The following is a 12,006-nucleotide window of genomic DNA, read 5'->3' as shown; positions in this document are numbered from 1 at the left end:
TTTTAACGGTGATTTCCTAGAATTGGACCATAATAATTTTTGTCCAGAATATAATATTGAACGGCATTCAAAAAAAAAGGAAAGAAGAATAGATGCAAGTAAATAAAAAAAATAAATAAACTAAAATAATATTTAATAATAAAAAAAGGAAACAATGGATTGGCATAATAAATAATGCATTATGCTATTCACGTGCAATCACCTTTACCACACACTCGCGATCTCAATGTATCAAATATTTTGCCAAAAAAAAACGGAAAAAAATTTAATATAACATAATGTTTGGTTTTGCTTAATAAATTTTAAGTATGTTTTAAATCTGTGAGAGGGGCAGATCTCGACTTTTAAAACGGCTAACTCAATATTTAACCGAGAAATATTATGCAAGCTAAGAGATTTTTCTTATGAAAGGTTTGGACATCCATTAACAAAATCCCGAGCCCTAATTTAAAATGAGCTAAATAGAGCGGTTTAATAACACTAGTGTGTAGTTCGCAATTTTTTTTAAAAAAATTATTATGGGCCGGGTTCGAGCAACTTGTATAAAATTATTTTTCGGGTAGAGCCGAAAATCCCGATCAAAAATTTCGACGGATAGGCTCTTAATAAATTACCTAAAAAATGGTTTAAAGCTTTGAGCCAACTCTCATTTGAAAATAACCCATTGTTATATTTTTGAACATACCCGTCATTCACAGAAATCTAACTGGCACCTAACTTTTTTTAAAACACATAAATTCCTATTAATAGTAGCTAATTTTATTTGTCTTATTTATGATTGTCCAACGGGTTTTAATTTTTTTTACTTATTGGAAGATGTGATAAATGGGTTCTATAAGCCAGCTATCATCTATTAAAAAATCGTGTCTCAATTAGTGATCTGCTTCGGGCCTAATTTTTCAAGTCCGACTTAAATTTTTTTTTAAAAATCTGTCCGGGCCCTATCGCGAAAAAATTATTTTTATTTGTCTCTAAAAAGCCCCATTCGAAACAAAGATTATTTGTCCTCCAGGCCAGTATTTATTTGAATGTAGTATTCGCGCCTCATTTCTTGCAAGAATGTTAAAATATATCGATTTATTTGACAAATGTAATATCATATTTAAAAATTTAAGCTCGACCCGTCGGCTTGAAATTTAAAAATATATTAAGCCCGACCTAGCCCCAACCGAAATTATTTTTTAAAAAATTATCCTACTGAGAAACCCGCTTGAGCCAGGCCGGGTAGGGCTCTTGAATTGCAGATCTCTACACTCAATATTCAATAAAAACAATTTTTTTTATCAATAGCAAATTTAAAACGAAAAAAAAAACGTTTTCAAAACCTAGTAACTGAAATTTTTTCAGACATTATTTAAAATAAAAACTCGTTAGTGGCATGGGGATAGCAAATGTGAATATATTTATTTTAAAGCATTCTAATGGAAATATTATAATTAAAAGTTAAAATTCATTGAAGTACTATATTTTATAATTATAATATAACAGTTAAAATAGTTACTTGTCTCTCCTGAACCATTTTAAAAATGCCACGTATGATTACGTGATCTTGCAGTGGTGACTGTCGTATTTGTAAATACGTACATTTTATATTTTTTTGTTTACGCGAATGCCAATCAACCGATTAAAATAAGGTTGATTGGATAGAAAAATTAGATGTAATATAATATATGTGGATATTATTTTTTTTATATAATTAATTAATTTTTTTTTATAAAAAATTACGGATTTTGATCATTGTTGAAAATTAATTTTTTTTGATATAAATTTATTTTTTTTGAGAAATGAAATTTTCTTTTGAATAAAATTTTTGGATTTATATTGTAGTTTTATTTGTCTTTGGATTTGATAATTTCATATAATTCTTGACGATTCGTTTTTTTAGAAAGTTTGATTAAGTTTCTAGGATTTGGTTGGGGTAGATTTTAGATAGGTTTTAGATTGTGTTTGTAGTTTTTTTTTAGTGACGACCATATATTCATATAATTAAAACATATTTTTATTCAATTTTTCTTATTTAAATAAATGCTTGCTTTATTTAATATTTATTTAAATGAGGAAAAGCTGATTTCGGATTAAATATTATGGGCTCCAATAATATTCATTGAGCAATTATTAAGGGTATAAGATAGAAAATGTATTTCTTCTTAAATTATGAGAGATTTTCCTATATGAGGCAATTCTTTTTTAATTTAGACAATTTGAGATTCGTCCAAACTTTACCGGTTTTGGGGATACTATTCAAACCCGGGTATTTTTGGAACAGATGAATAAGGACACATTTTGGAAAATCGATCACAAATAACTAGTGAGTTTGCATTGAACTAAATTTCCGCAGTAGAGGCTTACAAATAACGATTTTACCCCGAATTATCACAATTTTTTTCCCGCAAGAACGATTTTTAAATAAACCTAATTACTGGAAATGCAGACCATCTATTTAAAATTATCCCGAATAAACTATTCATACAATATATGACATAAAAAATTTAAACCCTAAACTCATTCAATTGGTCACTTGCTCAGCTACCTTCTAAACTAGGAGGTTTAGATTTTTTTCCGCTCAATCTTTTATCCTTATCATCATTCGTATCATCTAGATTATCTAACAATTCTATTATTTCTGGCTTCATATGCCCTACCGATCGTTTATTAGACGACGCTTTTGACAAATGGAAGGCAAACACACCCATTAACACCGTATTACCATCAATCATCACACACAAAAAATTTTTCACACCTTTAATCTCTAAATACCAGACAGATATATCAGTCAATCCACCTTTAGATTGCATTAAACTCCTTCAATTATCTGACAGACTTGGTGGTCATGAATGGTTAGAATCACTCCCTAGTCGCAACCTTGGTAATCTCTTATCAGATGAACAACTGAGAGTAACCATTGGTCTACGTCTAGGTTGCGATATAGTACAGCCTCATGCCTGCGTCAAATGCAAATCACCCGTTGATTCAAAGGGTAGACATGGCTTAAATTGCATTTTTAGTCAAGGGCGACATCAACGCCACTCAGCTGTAAACCATATAATAAATAGAAGCTTAACAGCTGCACACATTCCTAACAATCTCGAACCATCAAATTTATCTCAAGTAGATGGTTTAAGACCTGATGGTATGACAACCATAACTTGGGCCCTCGGCAAATCACTCATATGGGACTACAAGTGTGTTTTATCATTCCCTTCAAACAAAAATTTCAATTTAATAACACAGGCTGAAATTAAAAAGATAAACAAATACAAAAATTTTAAAAACTTTTTATTCACTCCAGTTGTGACTTCTACTAACGGCCATTTTTCGCCTTCAACATTTTGGTTTTTAAAAAATCTTGCTAATAAAATACGACTTTTCACAAATGAACCAAGAGAATTCCTTTTTATTCGACAAAAAATTCAAATAGAAATTTTTAGACACAATTATGGTTCCTTTTTGGGGACTCAATTATAGAATTTTATTTTTAATTATATAATTATAATTTATAAATTATAATATTTTTAATTAGGTGTTATGTGAAATAAATAAAACAATAAAAAAAAAAAATTAGCAAGTATTTTAGAAATAAAACTACAGGATTGCCCATCAACTCCGACTCTCCCCTATTTATGACATTATAATTCTAGGTGATTTCCTAATATTAATGAAATCAATTTTATAAATTCTTTCGCATTATAACAACGTCGATTAATAAGATAGCATATAAAGATTAAATTCTACTAGGGGAAAATATACAGGCTTATTTTAAAAAAGGTAAAAATAAACCCGAACCTTTAAATCTACCCTCTATCCTAAGTGACAGGTTCGTGACATATTAAGTGAATAAAGTAAAACTTCTATCACGAATTTATATGCGCAAAGTAAATATCGTAAGAGCAGTACCGTAAAATAATGAATATATTGTACATTTAAATTTAAAAAAAAACAATATGCAAGTTATTAAATCATGAACGGTAAATATATTACGGATTTTTCTTATTGGCCATTAAGTTAAATTTTTCTGATGAAAAAATAACTTAGCAATTTGTTCCTGATCTTCTATCTCATGGTCGTAAATATAGGGAAATTTTAAATCCGAATTTTAATGTGATAAACATTTATAAGAACAAAAAAATTAACCTACTAATTTCTAAACGGATTAGATATAAGGCGTCAAATGTAAAATATTATGCTTTCTAATGAAACCATCATAAAAATCAATATAATAACAAAGAAAACGTTGATAATTCTTTTCCCAAATTCTTCTTACTTCTAAATAGTTGGTTGCGGAATTAACTTTATTATGTAAAATAAATTATGGACACAAAGCTTCGTTAAAATTCAAAGGCAATTATGGCTTAAAATTAAAAAAATATCATTTGTGATAAATTAATAACTAGGAAAAATCTTAAATTTTTCCCTGTAAATTTTTAAATAAACTTTGTAATCGTTGGTAAGGTCACCAATTTTACAATGATATAGGCAAGAAACGGAATAGGTAGGAGCTCTGATTATTCCCTAAGGAGCGTATAAAAATAGGAACATGTTTCACTTAATAATTTCTTTTCTGATAAATAAAAAATAATTAATAAGTCTGAACAAAAGATGATTCAAATAAAAAAATGATATAATTTAATTAAAAATTATATTTTTGTAATTTTATTTATTTTTTTTTGAAAATTGAATCAAATTATATTTATAAATGAGCTAGAATGCATAATATTTATTACAGATATAATAATTATAATATTTATTTATCATAAAAAAAGAAACTTTTATTTTTTTGTTGTTGTGTGTCCCTAATTTTATTAATTTTTTTTATATATAATAATTATAATTATGTCTTTTTAGGAAGGAAATATACAAAATCTAAACTCAACGTAAGAAAAATATTAATGGTACTTTATTGGCAATCAAATATTTATTATCTAACCTAAAAAAAATTAATAGGGTTATTTATATAAAGAGATATAGTTATTAAAGGGTATTTGGTTAACAAGGATAGGTAGAAAAAATTAAAAAACGTATTTTTTTAAAAAAAATCAAATTCGTTTTTATCATCCAATGATAATTGTAAACGGCATTCATCGAGTAAATTGAGATACTCATTATCGCTTAAGGGGAATGTCCTTCGAGTGAAACCAAAATTGGAAACTTTATCATCTTTAGCCACGAGATTGTCAATCGTGTCGTTTTTGTCCAACGTAATAAACAAATCGGATTTATTCATCGCCGGGGCGGTATGATTCGAAGGAGGCGGGCAGAGGATAATATTTTTGGCAATATTTGAAGATTCCTCCTCAATTTTGTCTTTAGGATTAGGAGTGGGGGTAGAAGGATTGTTCGCGCAGTGGTTAAACCCATTTAGGATACTGACGTGGTTCTGGTGATTATTTTTATTGTTAGCGGCGTTATGGGGCAAAGATTTAAATTGGCTTTTAAAGTGCTCGAAGTTAAGGACCGTAGTGCCACTTTTGAAGATAAGGGGATTGTTACCCGCTAAACTAGTGATGATATGATTGGGAGTATCGTTGCCGTTGTCAGGTTTGCAATCCTCTGAGGCATCTATATTATTCTTCGAATCAGTGTTTTCTCCTGGCAGAATGGTCGATTCAAAATTGGATGATCCATTTTCGTTGATATCAAAAGATGGTAAAGAATCGTGTTCAGATCCTTCGGTCTTAATTATTTTACAAGTTTTGTGGTTGTATGTGGTCGAACTGAGAGAGGTGGTAGAGGACGAACGTTTTTTAGAGATATGAGTTCTGTCATATTTTTCTTTGAGTTGGTATTTTGTGTGGGTTTCTTTGACGAGCGTTTCGTTCAAAAAATCTTGCTTGAGCTAAAAAAAAATATTGATTGATTTCGATTTTTAACAAAGAACAATAAATTATTCATGCAAGATAATAAAGGAATTTTTATTTATTTATTGATTTTAAAAAAAATTTGTTACACATAAGCACTCCATTTTATAAGTTGAAAAACATACCTAAATTGGACTTTGATAACTCGGGCACTTTAGCAATTAAAAAATATCTATTCTTGAAATAAGAAGACTACACTAACCGTTATGTATAAAGTTAAAGGGATATTACGTTTAATTAAAATTACTCTGAACAAATTAACATTTGTACAGATTTAAAAATTCTATCAATTTTATTCGATTATTTATAAGTTTTTAGATTTCGAATATTCGTTTCAAAAAAAAATCACAAATTTTATATATATATGCACTGCAATTCGTATAAACAAAAATGAAATTTACCAGTTTAAAATTATTTCTAATAAACTGTTTGTTTTCATGCTTAATTTAATAATACAATATACCTAGTGTGCTCGATTTAACCGATTTTAAATTAATATTTTAATTATAATAACTAAGCCTCGAGATTTGGCGAATATATGTCCACCTTCTTCTATTTATGAGCAAAATCTTCAGGCTTAAGTCATATTTTTTGGGTAAAATTTGAGTAAACCGTTTTTAAAAATAGAACCGCTTAACAATACTTAACAATGCCTAACAAGAGATTTTCGACACTTAAACCTAATAATCTATCATTTCAAAATCAAATAAATGTACTTGTTATAAACTTATTATTTTCATAGTTCGAAATTAGAAGTTATTTTAAAAAAAAACTCAAATATTTAATTAGATATAGAGTCTAGAACCTTTTATTGGTTAGTTATTATTAAGTTTGTACTAAGGTCATTAAATACCCCGATTTTGGGAATTTTAAATTAAGATTTTAGCCAAAATAAAATTAGGCAATCCTCAAGATTTTAATAATGAATGTTCAAATCTCTCTGCTATTTATGAACAAAATCTCAAGGTTTGCATCAATGTTCCATTAGTGATGCAAAATCGCTCCATTTGAGCCGATTTTTAAAAACGACGAACTCAGTATTTTATCCAGAAAAATATAGCCTAAACCTCAAGATTTGTCTAATATATGTCCAAACCTTAGTGCCATCTATGAGTTTAATAATAAGGCTTACGAATTTCTAGATAAAATATTGAGTTAGCCGTTTTAAAAAATCGGCTCAAATGAAGAGATTTTGCATCGTTATTATCCATTTAACAACACTAATTGAGCTAGGCCTATTCAAGAACGCATGAATCAAATAATATTTTTATATACCGATCAAATAGGAAATTCGATTAGTATAAACATTCTAAATAAGCCGATTTTTAAAACGGCTAAATCTTCATCCAGAAAAATATTATACAAGCCTCAAGATTTTGCTCATAGAAGGAACAATGGTCTATACATATATTATCAAAATCTCGAGGCTTAGGCAATATTTTTCAGGCTAAAATATTTAGTTAGCCATTTAACAACACTAATTCTAAATTCTTTTTTTCCCTCAAATTACAGTACAATGACAATAAAATTAAATGTCTATTCAAACGCTAGAAGGTAAAAATATCTTCATTTTAGAAAAATAATAATTCGAACACTTGTCTAATTCGATCAAGTGCCCAAATTAGACAAGTATTATTTTATAGATGAATATATAAAAATTTCAAAAAATGGTGGATAATAAATAAACCAAAATTCTAATTTCTTTTTTTAAAAAAATCAATATCTTCCTTTTCAAAAGAAAGAGGGGGGTGGGGGTTGGTTTAACATTTTGGCCATCATTTTTTATGACTAATAATTCACTTGCATAATATAAATAAGCATTAATAATGTATTCATCAAAAACATATCAAAGGCATCCCTAATCTATATACCTTATCCAAAATGGTAAAATAAATATATTTTATGTTAAGTTATAGAAGAAAAAATTATTATTTAAATCTATAAAAAAGAATTAAGAATGCTCTGAGCTGGTAAATTGTATTGCATTTATCATAAACATTTTGGTAAGAATGAAATAAACGAATTATATTTACAATGTTTTGATCGCTGGTTGATTCAAACTCTTGAGTTGGCATAGTTTTCCACCTATCAAAAATAAATAAATATGTATTATTGTAAAAAAAAGTATCCATATTTAAATATTGATTTAACCAATATAATTTAATGTATATTGACTTTGTTTTAGGAAAATAAAGCCATTCATTTAATAATAAAAAATACTTGGGGGTTAATATTTTCTTGAATTGTGGGATAATAAGGCTATTTAAATTAGAAGTATTGAATGATATATCCATGTCGTCAATATCATAATAGGGGTGGGTAATTCTGTGCTGCTTATTGTTGCCACTGGCAAAGGATTTGTTGAATGAAGATTGGTTTTTATAGGCAAGTTTTGATGAATGAATTTTCTTCCTTCTAAGAATACTTGAGGCTTGCTTGTGGGAATTTGAGCTTGTGGTAGCTAAAAAAAATCAAATTATAATGATAACTTTAATTGTCTAAACAACTTACATATTGTGGATTTTGAGTTGACATTGCAGGACTTACTGAGGATTATGGGAGATGGCCTAAATATGATATATAAATATCATGACATTTAAATTATTTTTTAACTTGTTAAATTTTTCTATTTCTTGAACAAATGGTTTAGTTCTGATGGCAATATTGTATAAAAGGGGTAAAGGCACACCTTAAAAAATAAATGGTAGAATAAAAAAATTCTCATTAAAATCCTTACGTGAATTGGATAAATTTGAATTGAACCATGGATAGCTTTTTAATATTGAATGAGTATGTTGGCTCTGTATTTGGGGTGGTAGTAAAGAATTATAAGATGGGATCATTCCAATTGTTTCAGCATTTGATATTAATGAATTGGCATATAATTTACGACGTAAATAAGGATTACACAATGGCCTAGACCGGGCACATGTGTCATGTAATAAAGGATTATTAAAGGTTTGATTTGTAAATTTAAAGTTTCCCTTGATAGCTCGAAAGTGAAAATGAATATCTTTTTGATGATTAATTTTAGTTTCTAAAGTCTGAATTTTATGTTGCAACCAGACCCATTGTTTGGCAATTGCCGCTCTAGTTTGTTCCCATTTCCATATTGTTTCATCATATTTTAAATTTTGACTAAAAATAGATGATATAAATGATCTTTTTTAAAAATTATTTATAAATGGTATCTTACAATGTTGATGAGGCTGTTTTGTTTGAGGGTTTAAGATAATTAACAGAGTAAAGATCTTCAAATGATTCCTCATCTGAACTTACATCAGTCTTATCACTATCCTGATCACAATAATATCGAATTTGGGATATCAATTCACGGCACTTATTTTGTTGTGTACTTGAATTCAATTCACTATGAATTAAATTTGATTTGTTCTTCTTATTATAAAGATCGATTTCATTTTTAGCATGTTTTAAGACACAATGTGTTTGCAATTTTTTAATCCTTATCAGTATATTTTTATGCCTTTTTTCTAATAAAAGTTGCTTATCGATTAATTCACTTCTTTTGAAGGTGTCCTGATATTCCTGAATTAGTGATGAATTTAAAGATTGTACATAATTTTGTGATCTATCTGATATATGGTTTAAATGTTTCACACATTTTTCATCTATGTGATTTGAATCTAATTTAGGGTGAATGATATTTAAGGTATCGGGTTTTTTTTGAGAATCCTCAAATAATAAAATAGATGATGGATCGTTATTCATCATAACATCTGTAAAAAGTAACATATCGTCGGTAGTTTGATGATTGTTTAAGAATGTTGGATCTAAATCGCTTTTAGGGGAAAACGCAATTTCATCCGGAATTATTTGAAGTTTTAAACATTCATCCTGATACCCATTAACTTGACAATTAATTAATAGTTCAGAGGATTTAAAATCGCGAATGATTCCATTTTCTACCGGATAAGGGGGACTGTTCAGAATCGCGGGCTTCTTTAATAGACCATTAGTTTTAATATTTAAATTCGAATTAATGTGGGAATCGAGTATTTTGATTGGTTTCATAGAGTCGTTGGAAATAATCTGATGTGGAGACATACTGGTTGACTTCTTCTCTGTTTTACCCATGAATCGAATTCGTTTCAAGGATCGAGGGTTATCGGTATATTTAGGATGCTTAGTTAATAGGCAAAGCGAGTCGTCGTCTGAACAGCCTCCAACCCCTTCCAGATCGCTACTATTGCTATCTTGATACGTGAATGGGGAGTGATCGGAGGATGGGGGAGAAAGAGGATAGGATTTATTGATCAAATTCTTAATAATCTTCGTTTTAGCGTAGGGTAATGAAAATGAAGAATATATATTATTTTTCCTGAAGGATGTTCGTTTGTTTAGGGTTTGAGACCAAAATTTTTTGATATCATCGATTGAACTATGATGGCGATTGTTAAAATTTTTATTATGACCATTCAAGCGATTATTACCGAAATATGATATTTTAGAAAGGTTCATCAGCTTTGTCCCTTCTATTTACAGCCATGGGATATCGAATATACGGATATGTCCTACACATGTTTTTTTTTATATTTTAAAATAAATATTAAAAAAAATTAGAATGTTTAATCGAAGCAGACGATTTTTAAGTTTATTTATACTCCAGGTCTAATTTACTATATTACTTTGTTATGGGAAAAATCATTCATATTTAGGACTGATGTAATAATTGTTTGTAATCTATCAATTAATAAGGTTTGTTTGCTTTTAAATATACCAATATTTAATTTTGTTTTTACGATATTTATCAACTTTTCACTTATATACAATTTAGTATTTTTTAAAGAAGGTAAATTAAATAATTATTTGTATTCACAAACCGATATTTCTTTCAAATCAATAAAAAATGGTGATCTTTTTTTATAGCAAAAAAATAAGATTATCGCTATTTTAAAATTGTTATAAAAACGTGGTTCTCTGATTTCATTTCTTTTTAATTTTAAATTTTTTTTATAAATTCCATGCTGAATTTTTCCGATATTTAATCTTTATTAACGATTCCGTTGAATATTTAAATTTTTGAAATATGAAAATTCGCGTTTTTTATAATAAATAATTTTTTTTTCTTCTTTCTCTCATTTGTTTATTTTTTTTTATATTTATATATCAATTATTTATTTTAAAAAGGCGAAGCAAAAAGAAAATGAAAATATAAATAAAATAAGCGGAAGGATACAAAATTAAAAAAATAAAATCTTTTTTTTACGCGTAGTAATTATTTTATAGATAATTTTAAATTATCTCGTAAAATTTGGGAAGATAATTAATTTTTTATAAATCGAATTCTTAAAATTTAAGTAGTTTTTTAAAAATTTTATTTTAAAAAATAAAAAATGTCAGATTTTTAAATCCGCCATTTTCAATTTATAGCACATAAAAATAAAATAAACAATATTTTTTTATTCTATCTTTCTTTTAAAAAAAATAATATTAAAATATATGACGTAGACAAATTAATGCTATTGGTTTAAAAAATAAAAGTGGGGGATGATGTTGGAGAATTTTTGGGTTTTTGTAATTTATAAATTCACCATTCTTAATAAATATGTCTAGGATACATATTTGTTTTAATATATTAAAAATGTCCTTCACTTTTAAACGTACTTAAAATGTGTCTTCATAACTATATTATTTTTTTTGATGTTAGATATAATTTTGCAAATCAATATTTTCTTTTCCGAACACAATTTGTTGTTAAAATGTTAGAGTGAGAAATAATTTTTATTTGATCAAATTGTCACGGGAAATTATACAAATTCAAAATAAAATATTTTGCTATTTTTTTGGCAATTTAACTAAATTATCTAAATAAGATGTAGAAAAAAATAATAATTTCTTATACAGAATCGTCAAGATTTCTGAGATAACACCGTAATTATTTGTTTATGAAGAAAAAAGACGTAACCTAGCCTACTTAAGTTCCCCAAAAGGCAGGTTCCAGATCGCGTAGTTTCTCATTTTTAAGTGCATTTTTTTCTCACGAGCAGAATATAATATTTAAATAATTTTTTAAACAAGAATTTAAACATATGAAGATGAAAGGCATCAAATTAATTATGTCAAGTTATAAAAATGATGTTTTTGATTTACTTATGGGTGTCTTTAAAACTTAATTGAAAACAAGATGAGT

The 12,006-nt window shown here is 27.5% G+C and overlaps 1 protein-coding gene across 1 annotated transcript; it reads right to left on the bottom strand.

The window, feature by feature from the left end:
• Positions 1–4,782: 4,782 nt before the first annotated feature.
• LOC135929551 (uncharacterized) lies at positions 4,783–10,901 on the bottom strand. Its single transcript, XM_065466184.1, has 8 exons — positions 10,502–10,901; positions 9,052–10,387; positions 8,593–8,993; positions 8,469–8,544; positions 8,367–8,422; positions 8,076–8,316; positions 7,889–7,940; positions 4,783–5,833 (listed from the first exon to the last, which is right to left on the bottom strand). Exons 2-8 carry the CDS (start codon positions 10,332–10,334, stop codon positions 5,024–5,026), a joined length of 2,919 nt encoding a protein of 972 aa, XP_065322256.1. The 5' UTR covers positions 10,335–10,387; positions 10,502–10,901; the 3' UTR covers positions 4,783–5,023.
• Positions 10,902–12,006: the final 1,105 nt, after the last annotated feature.

This window comes from Gordionus sp. m RMFG-2023, chromosome 5, assembly GCF_954871325.1.
Source record: "Gordionus sp. m RMFG-2023 chromosome 5, tfGorSpeb1-WG-v2, whole genome shotgun sequence".
NCBI lineage: Eukaryota > Metazoa > Nematomorpha > Gordioida > Chordodea > Parachordodidae > Gordionus > Gordionus sp. m RMFG-2023.
Note: the sequence above shows the minus strand (reverse complement) of the source record. Positions and strands in the feature narration are given on the sequence as shown.

Excerpts from the sequence above, each read along its gene's own strand:
- LOC135929551 (XM_065466184.1), bottom strand. The coding sequence starts at position 10,334 with ATGAACCTTTCTAAAATATCATATTTCGGTAATAATCGCTTGAATGGT. Across the intron at positions 7,941-8,075 it reads AAGAAAATATTAACCCCCAA|GTGGAAAACTATGCCAACTC; the intron begins GTATTTTTTATT and ends TATTTTTGATAG. Across the intron at positions 5,834-7,888 it reads CAACCAGCGATCAAAACATT|CTCAAGCAAGATTTTTTGAA; the intron begins GTAAATATAATT and ends ATTTTTTTTTAG.